General features: G+C 40.2%; 1 protein-coding gene across 2 annotated transcripts in view; it reads right to left on the bottom strand.

Annotated features, from left to right (window-relative positions):
• Positions 1 to 1162: 1162 nt before the first annotated feature.
• The window catches only part of DEPTOR (DEP domain containing MTOR interacting protein), a 79884-nt gene continuing 62525 nt past the window's right edge, over positions 1163 to 18521 (bottom strand). The window contains exon 10 of one of the 2 annotated variants that reach the window (XM_042035888.1): positions 1163 to 5298. In XM_042035888.1, the coding sequence (XP_041891822.1) occupies positions 5170 to 5298 (129 nt within the window). In that variant the 3' untranslated portion in view covers positions 1163 to 5169. Of the gene's footprint in view, positions 5299 to 15441; positions 18379 to 18521 lie in introns of those variants that run through there. The other variant, XM_042035890.1, reaches the window with a different exon arrangement.

The raw sequence follows: 18521 nt of genomic DNA, 5'->3' as shown, positions 1-18521 counted from the left end.
GATGGTGACCAAAAACAGACTAGTAAAAATATGAAGGAAGCAGGACCATCAAGATCTTCCAGAAACAATTTTTGAGCTGGAAGAATAAAGTAGGGCCAATGTCAACTATGCAGCAAAATAAGTAGTATAGGAAAGAAGATTAAATATATCCATAAATCACTGGTAAAGGCAAAACAGTCTGGTGGGTGTGGGCTTTCCTTTTGACCGGTGTTCCTCACCTTGGCCTGCTTGGGTGCATGCAGCAGCAGGAGAAATGGGAGCATTTCCCTGGAGAGGAGGAGTTCAGCTGCTCAGGCATGATGGAAATGACTACTTGAAGTGGTCAGTATACCATTAGCTGTCTATGTACTGTAATCTAGAGAGCAGTTTGTAGACATCTCTGGATAGAAGCACCTTAGGAACACAAGCAAGAGGCTGCACATAAAAAGAGAGTTTTCCTCTGCAAATCACCCGCAAATTCTGGAAATAAGTTATTATTTGACAAGGCCATACAAAAGGAGACTGTTGTACTCTAAGTTCAAGGAGAGTTATGGTAGCACAGGATGGGAAACCTATGAGTGTATGGCAGCATTTTTGTGTAAGAGGCATTACAATGTGCTACCTACAGTACAGTGTCTGCTTCAAACCCCCGCTCTTAAAGCTAAGTGTTGCATTTTAAATGTGTGCTTATGAACCTTGAGTTTCAACAGTACTGGAAATGCACAGCTCCCATGGCCAATATGAGAGTGGATACCTAACTGCAAAACAACAGCCATTTTCCTAGAGGACATTCAGTTTGACAGTTACAGCTACTCCCTTCTGAGTATTTCAGAATTTTCCTCAGGAGCTGCAAGTACAAAGACTAAGTAGCTATATGTGAAACACTGGCTTGATAGTATAAATTAATTGTATCATTGATTCCTGTGACATCCTTTGACATTCTTAAATTCTCTCTTGCATTAAGTGTCTCCTTTTAAAAATTAAGGTATAAATATTTATTTATGTACAAGTTTGTAGAGAAATCTAATGGTTTAAAATCACTCAGCCTATCTGGAATGTTAATGATATTTTTATCTGCACTGTGAACATACAAAGGGAATTACTGAATTAGCAGGTACTATTTCTGTTTTTATAAGTATCGCATAAAAGTGAAAAATATAAGCCACATCACTCACCAGATAAATACATTTTAAAAGGGTGATTTATTAAAATCCTTAATGACAATTTTATTGTAAAAGGTTGGAAGTTCTCTCATTTTGTTTGAAGAGTGGTGTGGTCTAACTGTACTTACATATGTGACATACACGTTTTTTCACTTACATAAGTGGTCTAGTTCCAATTACACACTGGGAAGAAAATACTCATAATTGCAACAAATGACTTCTCAGTCTGTCTTGCATTGGGCAAACACTTTTGCAAAACATACTGTTTCGGTTTCTCCTGTCCCTAAAATTAGAATAATGCTTATCTAGAAAAATTAACATTAAAAATTAATATTTCATTCCCAGTATTATCTGAAATTATTAGAGCATTACCCTATAATTTTATCATTCTCTCTCCATCCATAAGGAAACCACCATGCATCATAGCTGTCAGCACAGAAGAAAGTTGCTTCTTCTTCCTAATCCTCAGAGTACTCTCTTTTGTTTATGTCCATGGTAGTACATCAAGTCAGTACAGAGATCTGAAGGGCAAGAGGCACAACAAATGTTCCCAGATTCAAATCTCATGTTATTCTCTGAACTACACTGGGACAAGTTTCTCAGAGATCCAGACCATGCTAAGGGAACAAGCTGACCATTAAACCGGTAATTCTGGGACAGAATTTGACACATCTCTAGCACTCTTTAGTCATTAGTGGGGGTAAAAGTGGAAAATTAAGAAAAAAAGAAGAAAAACACTTTGAAAAACAGTCCTACTGCATGACCTTCTCTTTCCAAACCTCTTCCCGAATGTAGTCCCATAGAAGAAGGTACAGCAGGCCACACCCACTAAGATTTCAGATGCTGCTATGACACCATGACGTCTTTTTAATTCTGAAAGTTTTATTTTCAGCTTCTATGCAGACTTAAAATGCAGACAATTAAGTTCTGATACACCTGAAGTGGGTTATTGCATCATTGTGTGAATGAAATGCCTTCCCTGGGACTAGCTGTGGAACCAGTTGTGTTCAATACTACAGTATTTGATCTTGAAAAAGATAACGAAAATGATGTATCTTGTAGGAAATATAACAGGAAAAAAAAAGAGAAATATTGCACTGATTTAATGCTCCAATTAGCTTAACTGCTACTTGAATTTAATTAAATATTGCATTGCTGTAAGATGTTCATAAATGATTTGCAAATGTACATGTACAGAGGAATGGCACTAATTTGAGTGATTAAGGCTCAAAGATTTATTAAAGGATTTCACAAGATCTGTAGTAACCAAAAATGTGATCACAGAAGAGAGTAAGTCTTACAAAAATGCCTGTCTTTGTAATGGAGCTATTACTGCTGATACCAGGGTTTGTATTTTAATTTCTGGTTTCTTGCTTCATTCTACACTGTGATATTCAGGCATCTCTTGAAATGCCTCACTTCTGTGAATAATGTTACATTTCCCCTGGCACTTTGCAGAAAGCAAGGTGCTCTGTTATTTTCAAAATTCTGTGCCCTCTGAAGTGCATGAGAGTTTGACACTGACTCCTGTGGGATGTCTCGGAGCATATACAGCACTGTGTGCAGACAAACTGCAATTTAATTGCTTACTTTGCGTCCTTTTCTCCAAAATACAAAATTTCATTGCAGACACAATTTGAATACCTTTGTCACATTGAAGAGAGAAAGAATTAATTAAATCCCAGATTGTCAATCAAGCTGAGAACACAATATGGAAATCCCTGTTAAACAGAAGGCAAGTAGCAGTGCTCAAATTGTGATAGAGACTAATGTATCTTGTGAATCAAGATGCCATCTCCAATCTGTAACATAATGAAATGCACAGATTCCTCCCTGCCCCCATTCCCACTCTTTTTGCTCCAGTCTGAAGTGCACTCTGTAATGCATTATTAAGCCAAATTCTGACCCAGTTTCTTAATTATCTGTAAGCTACAGAGAACTTGTAGCAGAATATTAACTAAGGCAAGAGATGTAATACAGAAGAATCCATGATGGCATTAGAGAAAATCATTAGCATTTTGCTAACAAAATCCTTCACATTGTAATATTTAACTTAGCCTAACATGCAGAATTTATATTTTAAAGGGGCTAAGCCACCAAAATAACCCAGGGAAAAAAAATAGAAATTAAATACAAATATTTGGAGAAGCATTCCTGGATTCACAAACTCAAAATACTTATAGCATACTGAAACATTTCTGGAACAAGAAGATTTTTTCCAACCGTTCTGAGTGGATACCATGGACAAATATTACAATCTCATATAACATTATGTGCCCAACTATTTATTTTAGCTGAACTGTAAAATGTAACCTGCTATGGGTTGTACATGTGTACCAAAATGTTGGGGAGTACAATTGGGACCAAGAACAGTCATAGCAGATGACAGTTTGAACAAACCCTCCAAACACTCTTGTGCATGGTTAGTATCAAGTTAGCAGCTGCAGTTTTATACCTCCCTGCACCGCTGCATATTAGCGGAATATGAGAAATTTTCTTGGTGAAAATACAACTACAGATACACAAAACCAGAAACAAAGAACACAAATACTTCTTCCTAAAAAGCTGCAGGCCTATGTGAGTTTGAAGACTTGCTGTACCTCTGAAGTAAAAGTGTTTGAGTGAAAAACATACTGAAAGAGCAATTTATTTAGTGAGAACAATTTTTAATATAAAACATATTTCAAAATTATTTGAGGAAAAATACTTTCCCCACCCCATAATTGAATGATTTGTGGTATGTGCATATAGAAAGTCAAGCTTTAATTGTAAAATTTAGACAGCAGAGAAAGTCTGCAAAATATATTCATAATTGTGGAGCAGGATGTATTTATTCAGTTCAAAGATCAAAGAAAACCCATGTAGTCCCTTTACCATCGAGTTGAAGAGTCACCTAACTGCCGAATACGGAATTTTTATATATGTTTTTAAAAATATTTCTTCCATGAATTCCTCAATGAAGAAATTCTACTATTTCAGAAACAAAAAGAGTCCGTTAAATACGTTTTATTTGTAACAGTGTCAAATGCAGCTTGTGTGGGAAGTTGCCTCTTTGCAACACGTCAGATGATTGGAAAATGCTAGTAAGCTTAATGTACATTCAAGTACATTGCTTCAGTTTGAAGTGTACTTTCGCTACTGAAGCATCTGGATGCATCATTCCTTATGCTAACACTGTGAATTTTGCACTGCAACCTGCCAAATATTCTTCTTCCAGGAATTAAGGTGTCCAAAATTTCTCCAAAGTGATGAATAGCAAGGCTGAGGCACCTTTCACAGATACGGAAAAAACCTCAAAGTCAATATTTTATACTCAAGCACCTAGTCCAGCACACAGGCATTGAGACTAAAAGACCAGTTTTCAAAGGCAGTTTCTGTAAAAGTACCACACATTTTTCTATTTTCTTCCTAGGCTAACCTGTGTATTCAGGCCCAAACATTCATACCAGACAATCCTCTACAGAGCACAGACGCCTTTTCTCATGCATTTGAAGTTCGTTTGTGTTTGACTGTAATCAAGCCAGGATTTAGTCAGCTGTCCCTCGACCCAAGGAGAGAGCAACTGTGACTCCACATGCTCCAGCGACAAAGCTGGACACCAGGACAACGTTTACCAATGTCAATGTGTCATGCAAACCATCTGTGACATCCTGACCCCACAGTGTTTGGCTCTTTCACCTCCTGAAGTGCTTTGATCCACAGTGGTGGACTGTGAAGAAATATTCATGGCCTCTTAGGCTGGAACCCATTCTGACCAATGCAGCCATGGCTGGACAGACCACCTAAAGGCCCTGATCTTGTCTCTGTTGGGCATAGAAAAGTCTGTAGTGAAAATATGCTGGTATCTATTGTTCACATCTTAGCATAATCACCAGTGCTATTACTGTTAAATGAAAGAAAGCCCCCTCCCCTAAAAGCAAAATCATCTGTTTAGACACAGCAACATTCTGCTGCCTTGTGTCATGCCACTCCATGGTTGTTGCTATTTCTCTCACAAAAATGTCCAGTATTAGGGTTTTTTGACTTTTCAGGCCTCCATTTCTTCCATCACTTCCATCACAATTGTTCGAGGGCCGGTCAGGATGAGGTTGCTCACTGTCCTGTAATCCACATGGAGAACATTGAGGCCATTGACAGATACGACAAATTGGCAAACCTGAGGCGAAAGCAAGCAGCAAAACAAGTTATGCATTAGACTTTATTTTGTTAGGTTAATTACACAGATGTACTGTCAACTCCTGGGCAGTCAAAACCCCCAGAACTCTTCACATCATCTCATTTGGTACTTTAAAAAGCCCCCACATTTCTTAGAATTAGTCTGGCAAGGTTAATTTTCCATAACTTTGAAACATCACTTCAACTTTCAAATCGGTGGAATTCAACTTTCAAATCTTTGGAATTCTGAAGTCCTACATCAATCATTTTTTCTTGTAACAATGATATTTTTTCTTGTATCAGTGATATTTTATGGTATCAATGGTGCTTTGCAAACAATATGGGACATCCAGCTCTGGAGTCCCCAGCACAGGAAGGACATTGACTGCTGGAGCAAGTCCAAAGGAGGCCACAAAGATGATTAGAATGATGGAACACTTCTCTTATAAGGAACAGCTAAGGGAATTAGGTTTGTTCAGCCTAGAAAAGAGAAGGTTTCTGGGTGATCTTATTGTGACCTTCCAGTACCTAAAACGAGCCTACCAGAAAGATGGAGAGGGACTATTTTCACAAGGGCCTGGAGTGACAGGTAAGGGGGAAAGGCTTCAAACTAGAAGAGCATTGTTTGGATTAGATATTAGGAAGAAATTCTTTACTGTGAGTGTGGTAAGGCACTGGCACAGGCTGCTCAGAGAAGCCGTGGATGCCCCATCCCTGGAACTGTTTAAGGCCAGGCTGCATGGAGCTTTGAGCAATCTGGCCTAGTGAAAGGTGTCCCTGTCCACAGCAGGGGATTGGAACGAGATGATCTTTAAGGTCCCTTCCAACCCAAACCATTCTATCATTCTATGAAGACAGCTCTGGCTATTGCAGTCTGTTATCCTTAGTTTGTCTTAAACACTTTCTTAGAAATCATTTTAGTCAGCTCTTGGTAATCACAGTAAAAATATGCACCATGTTTCCAGGCTCAGGGCAAGGTCTGGATGATGACTTCACTAGATTCAGTGCCAAAAGCTCCACTGGTATAACATGAACAAAATGGATCCAAATTTTAAGAAATAATATCATGGAAGATGAAGTCAGTACTAGGACAGATTCAAATGTCACTGCCATGTGACTGGTTTTAATTTCCTTCACCAAGTATGGCTTATTAATTGATTTCAAATATGCTAGTATTTTGTTTGTAAAAGCTGTAACAAATACAAACGTTGGAAGTTTTGTATGATCATAGGCCATTTTCAAGCAAAATAGTCTTGACAGAAATATTCTGATGGACACCACTGTATATCTTAAAACACTTAAACAGAGAAAAAGTCACACCAACATTGTAAAAAAACTGCAGGAAAAGAAAGATAATACTGATTCCTCAAAGACATTAAGCCTTCTCTGTACCTAATCATAATATTACAGCGTTTGGTAAAAAGGTAAAAAAATGTGTGCAGTGTCTAGATCTGTATTTTTAATGATAAAAATATGGAGCCTAAGTGAATAATAATATTGTGCTGATGTTTCAGTGGAAACAATACATTCACTAGAAAGTTATCTTACTCATAAGTCACCTTGAGTCTGTAAGAAAGAAGCTATGAAATAAGTATTACCAGAAATTTTCATGCTTTATTTTACATGGACAGGCTGGATCAATGGGTTGGGGCCAGTTTTATGAGGTTCAACAAGGTCAAGTGCTGGGTCCTGCAGCTGGGTCACAACAACCCCCTGCAGCACTGCAGGCTGGGGAACAGTGGCTGGAAAGCTGCCCTTGGAAGAGGATCTGGGGGTGCTGGTCAACAGTGACTGAACATGAGCCAGTGTGTGCCCAGGTGGCCAAGAAGGCCAATGGCATCCTGGCCTGTATCAGAAATTGTGGCCTGCAGGACCAGGGCAGGGATTGTACCCCTGTACTCAGCACTGCTGAGGCCACAACTCAAATCCTGTGTCCAGTTCTGGGCCCCTCACTACAAGAAAGACACTGAGGGGCTGGAGCGAGTCCAGAGAAGGGCAACGGAGCTGGGGAAGGGTCTGGAACACCAGTCTGATGAGGAGCAGCTGAGGGAGCTTTGGCTGTTAAGCCTGAAGAAAAGGCAGCTCACGGGAGACCATACCACTCTCTACAACCCCCTGAAAGGAGCTGTAGCCAGGTGGGGGTTGGTCCCTTCTCCCAGACACCAAGTGACAGAGCAAGAAGAAACAGCCTCAGGTTGCACCAGGGGAGGGTTAGTGCCAGGGTCTAGTTGACATGATAGGGTTCGGTCATAGCTTGGACATGATGATCTCAGAGGTCTTTTCCAACCTATTTGATTCTGTGATATGAGAAAAAATTTCTTCACTGAACAGGTGGTCAGACATTGGAACATGCTGCCCAGGGAAGTGATAGTACCACCATCCTTGAAAGTGTTAAAAAACCCGTGTGGATGTGGCACCTGGGAACATGGTTTAGTGGTGAATATGGCATGTCAGGCTAATGGCTGGACTCGATGCTATTAGACCAACCAGTCTTTTCCAGCAGTCACAATTCTATCAGTCTATGATTTTTCACTTCTCCTATTTAGGCAGAAGCACAAGACAGAAATGGATGCAGGAGAGGTGGGAAGCAGCTCTGGTGTCTTCCAATGCTACCTCTAAAGCAGATTTTCTCACATGCCAAGTCATTTAACTTTTGTGTGCCAGCTAACTTCCCTCTCAAGTAAAATGTGTGGTGAAACTCAATTCGTACTTGTGCAAAATGGACAGAATGTAGCTATCAATTTAAGAAAAATTATAGTGGAAGCAAACCCAATCGAAAAATGTAACATTTCATAAAAAAATATCACTGATGACTTTTAATCTCTTCTCCTTAGAGCCTCTGCACAGGAAGAGTGGCAGCAGCAGCCCCTGAAGGGATGGTAGACTCTTACACCTTACACCTTACCCTCAGAACTCCTCTGCAGAGCTGAAGATCCTGGAAGTAGCCTTACTGGTAGCCTAAATGATATCCAAAGTATGGCAATCAGTGATATAACTGAGTAAACTCCCATGGCAGTAATCTTTCCTATATATGAATATTTCAGCTGCAAGTAGCATTAGGGAAATGGTTCCGTTTTTGCATGCAGACAAAGCCTTCTAAATTTTAAGGATTTTTATTGAAAAGGTAACCCATCATCCTCTGCAGTGTGTCCAATTAGTATTTAACTGGCATATCTATTTAGTTTAAAATGCAGATTACTGCAGTATCTGTAGGTCTCAACTTCCAGTGGTATTTCCTGATGCCTTCTACGGCTTTCCAAGATTGTATCAAGTTTTACTGAATTATAGCTCTGGCTCTAAAATAATATTTGGGTTGATTTAAAACAGACCTGCAGAAACAACATTGTCTCTTCTGGCTTAAAGCAATTTTTGGAAGTTGAATGGCTGATGTTTGTTTTACTGTTGCATATTCTCAGACTTCTTGAGTTACTGGAATCCCAATGCATGGAACTCATGTTTGGCCAGGTTCACGCATGCAAGTGTGCAACAGATAAATCTGCATGCTGGATCATGTCATGCATATTCGGGGCCTTTGGGGAATGCTCCTGGCAGAGGAACAGACTTTCAGACCAGCCAGTCACCCACACCAGGGCTGCTGCAATGGGGTAAATGCAGATGGTACAGGCACAACAGTAGTGAAAAGCAATGTGGATGCCAAAGAGTGGCTTTCTTGTAGAAGACAAGAGCTGACACATCTGCATTCTCAATGTATTTGTTTTATCATATGCCCTTGGCAGTACTATTAACCAGCAATGGGTATGGGCTGAGAACAGTTCCCTTCATGCCATCCTTTGCACTGGATCCAAAAGGCTTATTAGTTTCATCATTCCCAGTGGAGAGGATTAGATGCAAGAAGTCCTCCCAAGCCAGATGAGGAGAAATGCAGACAGGGGGACAATAGATAGAAAAGCACAGTCCCACCCTAAAACTGCATAAAAAGACCCATGAGGAACAGGAGATGGTAATAAAGAGCCAACCACCATGGGGGCAGAAAGCTCTCTCCATAGTAAGTGCTTGACCAGTGCCCCTGAGGGCTGAGTCTCTGCAAATTCCAACCCTGGCTCCCTCAGGGATGAAGAAATGTGGAGCCATTTGCTGTGTCCTCCAATTCTGGTGATGAGAAAGAGGTTTGCACAGTCCTGAGCCCTCTGTTATGCTGAGTGCCCTCGACTCACTCAGTTTTCTTCTCCCCACCCTGATTTCCCATTCAGCACTGCATCCAGCAAGGGGAAATGAAATGCAGAGGTGCTTTGTGCATTTTGGTCATCATCAATCCTGCCCCAAAAATGTTCACATCATGCATTGCTCTGCTGAAGCTAGAAAACAAGCAAGAGCAAGTGAGCATCCTCAAACCAGCCCTGACTGAATATATCAACCCATACATTATCATCTCAGGAATCTTCTTACGGAGACTGGTTTACACGAACACATTGATTTAATGTTACGTTTATAAAAACACATTTCAAAAAGCTGTAAGTGCTCAACTCATAGCTGCAGCTGTTAAGGGCTTTGTAATTACAAACATGTAAAGTATTTCTGTTGGTTTCCACACATCAGTAACTATAATAGATGATAAACTACAGTTAGAAGAGCCTCAAAGAACCTTTTATTGCACATTTCCTCATTGCTCTCCAAGGAGCTTGACAAGAGATAACCATCCCTTTTTATCCCTTAGACTTCAAGAAATGACACAGCCCAGAATAAATTCCAACCATTTTGTTGGTCAGGATGTGGTGATCTAAAAACCACAGAACTAATAATAGTTAAATAAAGCAACACTCAAATGAAAAAACCCCTCCCTTAATTGATTTCAAATATTTAAGTATTATAGCAATAAACATTTATTGTTGAGTATTTCAATTTCCCGCCACTGGAAACAGCAGCTTATGGAAGCAGGGATAGCAGAAAAGGCACCTCTGTCTTTCTGTGGGTTTTCCATGGCACATACAGAAGGTTTAACCAAATCCAGGTGTCCCTATAAAAAGATAAACTTCAAGTTTGGGTTTACATCTGAACAGAAAGGATCTGGGACTCTGTTGTTTAAAGAAGTTAGCAAAGATTCATCATGCCATTTATCATCGGACTGAAGATGGCAAGGAGAGGCGAGAATAATTTGTTACTGTAACATTTACTGGCCAAAATCAGGATTGTGCTGTACTTGGAACTGTACAACCTTTCCTCCCCCTCACTGGTAATTGCTCTTTCCTCCACAGCAATCTTTGGCTGTCTGCCCCTCCTCAGTCTTGCCAAGCTGCCCTGCAGATGTACATCCACACCCCTTGATTTTCCTGCTGGGAGAACTGCCTGCCAGCCAAACCAAAGCCCCTTCCCTTGCAGGGGGCTGCCTGCACCAGGGCTGGACAGCTGAGCTGGGGTTGATCAGGAGCTGAGATGAGGATGACTGTGGGATCCTTCTAAGGGATGTCAGAGACTGGCTGCAGGCATGGGCGTGGAATTGCGCAACTACCTTAAAGCCAACTATTAAATAAAAACATTGCATACCTGTCACTAATTCTTTGTTAGTTCTGCCTCAGGATGACCTTAATACTTATAAATGCTACAGGAATGTTCTTAGAGGATAGGCAGCTAGACTAGATCTTTGGATATTCAGATGCTGTTTGCACTGTAGGCTTCAGTTAGCTCTCCCTGCGGAGCCAAGCCTGGCTTGCTGGACTTTTCTGAATTTAATATATTAAAAAATCCTTTAAAAATATTCTTTCTTTTCCTAGGCACACTTTTTGAAGGGTGCTGTGAAAGATTATGAAGAGCTGGAAATTCCTGCTGCAGACTTTGACTTAATTGATCACTGCTGTTTGGAACAGCCCTAAAAAGACATTTAAATTTATAGATGCACTGAGTCCAACTGTTCATCACTGGTACAAAGCAAGTAACAGCCATGCACAGTCCACAGATAATATATCTCAAAACAGTATGACTAGACCATGATTACATGGCCACTTTAATTTGAGATAAATTTTTAAAAAACCCATCCAGATGAAGAGGAGCACAACCGCCATGAGGCAGCATGGCTGGGGACTGCCTTTTCCACAGCAGCTAATGTGTGTGCCCCACTCGAGCAGCTGGGGGGTGAGGTGCTAATTCTCCATGGATTTATCATTTACATTTCAGTGCCAGTATCAGTGTCCAGAATCCACTCTGCTTTTTTGGTTTTTGTTTTTTTGTTTTTTGTTTGATTGATTGTGTGGTTTTGGTGACTTTTTCGTGTTTTATTTGTTTGTTAACTACTCTTTAAGAAAGTACAAACACTAGTAAAAATGCAGATCAAATAGGTACCAAAGCAATCAATGTTACCAAATATAATGTAGGCTTGAATTCTCAAATCCAAAGCTAAATTATGCAATGAGACAGTAAAGATAGTGGCAAAAATACTGTTTCTCAGCAGTACTGATACTTTACCCTGTTATCTAGGCAGCAGTGGGAATATTCAGGGTCTAAAACTGCAGAGCATAAAGACTCTGCCAGTACACTGTAGTTTTCTCCTTCAACAGCAAAAAGGTCAACCAAACAAAAAGGTTTGATGGGCTGTTTGGTACTGATAGTAGCTCTGGCATCAGCAATTAACAGCATAAAGAGATGTTGAGAACACTGCCACCGATTAATTTCCACTGAAGGTGTGAATATTACTGTACACGTGGCAACTGTATGAAGGAAAATATTAAAAAATGCTGGAGAGAGTGTGAAATCCAGTCTTGCACTAATCTTCTCACTCCGGAGCAGCCAGGATTTCACTCCTGGATTCTATGTGGATCTGAAACAGATTTCTAGCAGCTGACAGCTCAAACCAGGACCATGTTCTGCTGCAAAGCACATCCCTTTGAGACCAAGGTAGTTCAGAAGTTATTAGCACATTGCACAGAAACAAGCTGTTGTTGGGAAAGCTGTGTCTGAAACGAGGCTGGCTCAGTCATCCACCATGAGACAGACTGGATTTAACCCTTTGCTCTGTTCATGATTTGTATCCACAGTGATTTACATACACTTGGATAGTTTGGGACAAACTTCCTTGACTACTATTCCTTCTTATCATCTGATGGGAAGCCAAAGTCACACAGAAAATTTTTACTTTAAGACAAACTATTCCCAAAATGCAGGGAGAAATGTATTTTCTTCTCGGTCTCTTTTTTTAAAAAAACCTTATTCGCATCAAGTAAAAATGGCAAATATAGGAGTTATTTTCAACCTTGGGAAGTTTTTCAGCAATTTTCCTAAGAACTAAAATAAGTTTCTAAGTATAACTTCTTTCAGAGCTGTTCAAAGACGAGTGTCTTTTGACTATTTTACAGAGTAGAACTTGTACCAGAATTGACATTATAACTATTTCAAAAAGAAAAATATATCCCAATGGTAATATTTTTGCTTATCTTCTTGCTAGTGAAAATTAAGATTAAATCCATTACAGAGACAGCCTGCTTACATATCTGTTATACAGATACCCTCAATAATTATAAATAAATGCTTTTTTCATGTCCAGCAGGCACAAGGATCAGCTGGGAGGTTTGAGTAGCTCAAACTTATAATTGCTTCATTATGGTATTCTGAAACTCACTGTGATCTTCCAGAGGAAAGTCCTCCACATGTGGTTAGACACCCATCTGTTTTATACGTGCATGAGAGACCCACAAGATCCTGATTTCTATTAAATATCAGGCCATGCTGTCCGTAAGAATCCATCCTTTATGGGCACCCATGAAGTCAGGGCTGAAGGGTTTTTTGCAATTGTCAGTGACCTGGAGATGTCATCAGCAGGATACCCAACAAATCAAAATTTTCAGACTTTAGATACTTTTAAAAGCTCTAGGCCAGTTCTAATATTGAAAACGTAATGGTTGATTCCTGTGGTATGGCCACGGCTCTCATCTGGGAAGGTTACTAAACTCCTGGAACTGAGAATGAAAAAGCAAAGCAAAAAAAAAAAAAAAAAAAAGAATACGCAGCCTTTACCATTGCTTGTTTCAAGAGTTGATACATCTGTTTTGGCATTTCTTGTCCTGATGACAGATTTCAGCAAAATTTGGGCAAGGCTTAGGTGCTACAAGAACATAACATCTGAAACACAGCTTTCCAGCCTTCTCCAAGGGAACATCCAAGCTTCCAACATTTTAAAGGTAGAGGTATCTTTCCAATGGGATCCTTTCCCCCTTGCACACCCCTTGCTCCTCTGCAGATGCTGGGAACCATTCCTCCCACTCCAGCCTCCCAAGCACCACTGCCCTCCAAGTAAACAGATGGAAATCAAGGTGTCAGTTTTTAAAATCTAATTTAAATATGAAATGTGAAGGAGTTGAGAAATGAGTGAAAGTAAACACTTCCACTTAAGGCTGTTATTTTGTCACAAAGGAACAAAAAACTACACTGTTTGTACTTTTCATTGCTGTTACCAACTAGAAAGAAGCTATTTACAAGTGGATAACCAGACAGGCTTGCCTTGCCAATTGGTATATCTCTTGAATAAATCCTACCAGCTAATTACCACATCATCACCTTCAACCTCACACACCACATCATGTGTTTGTACACAAAACCCTTAGTGACAACACCTTTTGTGACAATGAGGTTTCCCTCTCTTTAGGGTGTAAAAAACTAATTTTACTTTTAAAAGAAATGTGGAAAAAAGTGTTTGCTTATTAAAAGCTGGATCAGTAATCTGGTTCGGGGACTCACAACTCCTTCTGCCTGTAGAAAGGGACATGCTCAGCCTGAATTGCCAAGGAGTCTGTGGATCCAGATATCAAACCCTTTCAAAGGGGAGGAAGGTTCATAGCAGGACTTGCTGCCTGCAGTCCCAAGAGGTGCTCCTGTCCCTTTGTGCTGGCTCTGGGAGCAGCGCACCAAAGCCAGGCACTGCTCCCTTTTCATCCTTTTCATCCTGTGCCAGCAAAAACAAATAAATGAAAGGACTTGTCTCCAGGCAAAGTTCCTTGACCTGCTGACATGGATGGAGGAAGGAGGCAATAGATACATATCTGGTTGGAGGCAAAGGGAAAGAGGGAGATGAAAAGGAGGTGAAGATAGGATCAACCTTCCTGGCAGAAACTTACACTTAGATCAGTAAACTGCACCTTAAGTTTTCAGATAACTGAAAGTCCCAGTGAAATCAATGGCAGGATGGATGTTATGGTACCAAGAACAAGTGCAGAGAAATCTGAGGCAGGAGAACAACAGTGGAGGAGAGAGGGTGCAGAGCTCAGCTTCTTTTACACACTTACACACATAACCTGCATTTATGCTGATACAGGATTTCTTCTATTTTAATAGGTCACCCATAGCCATAAAGCAAAGGAATCCCCATGCTCAGCAAAGAGCCCAGGCTACAGAGATGCTGAATGTGCTGCCACAGAAGAGCTTAAGACCTAAGACTAACTTCTACATAAAAGCAAACACAGGCAGCACTGAAGTATTTGCTCTCACTCTGCTAAGCTTTACATTGTCACAATGGAATGAGGACAAGAGATGAAAATCAGAGGTCCTAAGAGTTATGTTTCCAGTTAGATTTTTATCTTTGGCATTTTTTTTTAAGAGTTCATGCAATCTTGATAGGATTAGTAAACTAAAGCTGGAATCTCACAATTCACAACCTACTGCATGTTGCTGGAAGGTTAAAAAAATCATACCATGGCCTTTACTCCGTAACTGAGGTTACTGGATGGAACAGAATAAATTGCCGATGTGTGTTCAGTTCTGTAAGTATCTCTAGCAAAAGTGTAATTGGCTGTAGAGTGGGTGGTGTGGGCGTAGGCAAGTATCCAGGCTTTGCATAAACAAGATTTTTTCTCTCGAGAGATGTGTTTCTTGTTCAATCTTTACACCAGTGTGAAGCTGGATCCCTGTTCCATCAGTGGGCTAAAAAATGGGTACCAACAGAGCACAGTACAACTTATAGCAGAGAAAATTAACTCAATTTACAGAATTAAAAATATAAGTGCATAATTCTTGTGCTCCATCTTGGTCTGCGACTGCTGAGTGGTATGGATGGTTTACCTCAGCAAGGCTTCATTACATACTTTCATTACATACATATTACATACTTATTTTGTTTTTAAAAAAGAGGCTGAATTTTCTGTAGTGTTCCAAACAAACTGGTCTCCAACTAAAAACAAACATTGGAATTTAAACAACATGTCTATTAGATGCATTTATTTTGTATTATGTAGTTTATAAAGTCACATCTATTTTATAACACAATACAGTAAGTCACATAATACAGAAAGTCATAGTTTCTCACGGGCTTCATCATTGGTTCAGATAGTCTCCCCCTCCCTCCCTCCTTCCCTTCCAAATGATGGGAATCTACGGGAATTCAAGTCCCTTTTTTTCACCAGGAAGAGAATTAAACCATTGCAGAGCAAATTCCACAAACAGAGTGGACAATTAGAGGAGGAAAAGAGCTGACCTAAGAGCCCATGAGAACAACTCTTGCTTTGGAGTGTGAGGCTTTTGGGCTGCACAAGTCTCAGCTCTGCAAGCTGACAGATCAGCTCAGTGGTCAGGCAAACGCCGACACAGCAAACGGGAATTACTCATGAAGGTAAATTAACGCTATCTGTACAGATCTGGAGAGTAATAACATAAGAACCTAATACCCTGAAACACAAACCATCCATAAATATGGAATAGGGGAATATAGGTCACTGCTTTCCATGGCCCTAATTGGGAATTGGTGTGTAAAATCACTGACTTAATGTGAGTCCCAGGGAAAAATACCCACAGGTAAAGCTGGCCCAGGCTGGGCCACATCAGGAAAGCAAACCAGTGACTGCATGTCTAACTTTATATGCATTTTTATTGTATAGTGCAATTTGATACCTACCATAGAACAGCTCTGAAAATGTTAAATAACTCAAATGGCTAAAGATGGCTCTGGGTAAAATACTGTGTCAGTGTCAGAAGAACACAGTCTAAGCTTAGAAATGATGTCTTTTTATGCTTGGGTTGACCTTTCAGTGTCTTTTTTTTCCTGGTATATCTATAACTAAACTATATTTGCTAAAACAAAGCCACATATAATGAATAAAGAACTTTAAAACTATGTATCAGTCTACTTACATAGTCAAATATAATTATGCTGAACTGTAGTTCATTTAAGTCCTGTATTGGTTAAAAACAGTCACTAAGACAGAAAGAGCAAGGGAAATACAGGGGCAGACAGACTCATGCAGGGCATCCTCAGCACCCTCTAGTATCCAGCATGTCATGAGCACGAACAGTCTGCGCCATTTGAGACAAACAGCTGCTCTCTGTTTGCACAGACAAAAGTGCAATTGTTTTTCCATGTGTTTGGCTAGCTAAACAGAGCCTTGGCTTTAATGCAACATGTTTCCCAAATCATTCGCTTATACCATGAAAGGAAGCCACTTTGTGTCTTGAGCAGCAACAAGAAAAGAGACGAAGAAGTGGACAAGTGCAGGCAAGAGCCTGTAGAGCAGCAGCTGGGGAGCAGCAGCATCCTTGAAGTGCTCAGGACAGAGCGCTGAGATGGCCATGAACTTATAAAGCCAACAGCATCTGAGGAACTCTCCAAGCCGTCAAGTGAAATGAGTATTGCAACTAAACCAAGTAATACAAAATGCTTTTCATTCTCAGTTGAGAGCAAAAGTAGTTCAAAACTACAGCTTCTTGCTGTACTGGCCTCTAATTCTATGCCTTTTATAAAGCCATTTAGGATAACCTTTTTAAGATTTCACGCATTCTGCAGATCATTTTTCAGATGACAGTACTCTCTTTAGAGAGCCTGGACTACCAGGGAGTGACCTGCAATAGCCTACGACAGCTCGAGCATGGGTGAGATCCCAGCTGTTCTGTCAGGCACTAGATCTCGCCATTCAATGGGCTATAGACCACACAGGGATTTGGAAGTTGTATCAAAACAAGCACAGCCCTGTTTTACAGTGCAGCTGATACCAGTGCTGCTGTCTCTCTTTCTGAACAGTTACAGCTGTAAGACTCCAGAAAAAAAAATCAAGAAAACACTTTCATAAAGGCAGGGTGTTCAGATATCTGGGTTATCCTGTCATAAAACACCACTTACTTGAAAAGAATTTTTAAACTACCATTTATTAAAATAATGTGACTAAATTTAGAAAATCCACTGATCTCCAATTATGAAGCTGCAGAATATTGGGGTTTTATATTTGTATTTGCTATTGATGAGAAGGAGCCAGTGTACAGACACAAGTGTAGTAGGTCACTTGTTGCCAAACAGCATTTTAGGTGACTGGCCCACAAACAAGTTCAATTCTAATGTCAACTACACTGCTGTGAATGCAGAAAAAAGAGCTCTGAAATATTATTAAACTTTCTGTACTCACATAAGGTTTCAGTTGTTGTAAAGAGAAAAAAAGTTATTTTATTGCCCAGTAAAACTCTCTGTTAAAAGAGTCTTTAGGAAAAATCACAGAGGCATTGGAAAGCTAATACTACTCTGCAGGCCAAATTCTGGGTCTGGGATAAGCAAGTAAAACCTTGCTAAACCTGTGTCCTGTAAGTTTGGCAGGGGGGAAGATGTTAAAGGCAAAACTTAGACTCAAAAAGTTGAACTTACTATTTTTATATTTCACCTGGCAATTCCCACTGTCTTAATTCCTTTCTCTATAGTGAGTGACATGGATCCTGTTGTTCAAAACCAGGGCTGACAATCATAAAAAGAATTTTTCTCTGTTTTCTTTTGTGTGTGCAGTTTGCAGTTCACATCCTGCTGGTGTGACGTTTGCGTCAATGTTCCCAACTGCATGGGAGGGGGTCTTTCCCCTTATACCTCAGCGGGTGACTTTTCACATGCCAAGTTTTGATTTATCATAGAACAGTTCCAGATAGCCACAGCAAGCACCTAGTACAACATAAAGGTGGCTTATTTTTTTAGCCAATTTTATGTCCACTGGCTCAGAAGAACAGAGGCTCATGATCCACTGAAGCAAGCACAGTCCCAGACCCAAATACCTAGCGGTGACTGTGCACTCTGAGGCTTGTGCACAAGGGTGGGGTTCACTTAACCTTCCAAAACAGCTTCAGAAGTTCTGCAGCCTCGGAAGAGATGTCTTCAAAACAAACTCATCCTTATACAACTCTGTGGACAAAGAAGCAAGGTAAACCAAGGAAACAAGCAGGAAAAAAAATGGAGATCCACTAAAAAAAGTAGGACTGTAGGACGAAATTCTGACGTCAGAAGATAACAGGAATTTTATCATGGCTTTAAAAGAACTAAAATTT

This window comes from Corvus kubaryi, unplaced genomic scaffold (genome assembly GCF_017639235.1).
Source record: "Corvus kubaryi isolate FWS band 111438036 unplaced genomic scaffold, C.kubaryi_AGA036_p1.0 37385, whole genome shotgun sequence".
Classification (NCBI taxonomy): domain Eukaryota; kingdom Metazoa; phylum Chordata; class Aves; order Passeriformes; family Corvidae; genus Corvus; species Corvus kubaryi.
The sequence above is the reverse complement of the archived record's forward strand: the minus strand, read 5'-3'. Positions and strand labels throughout refer to the sequence as shown.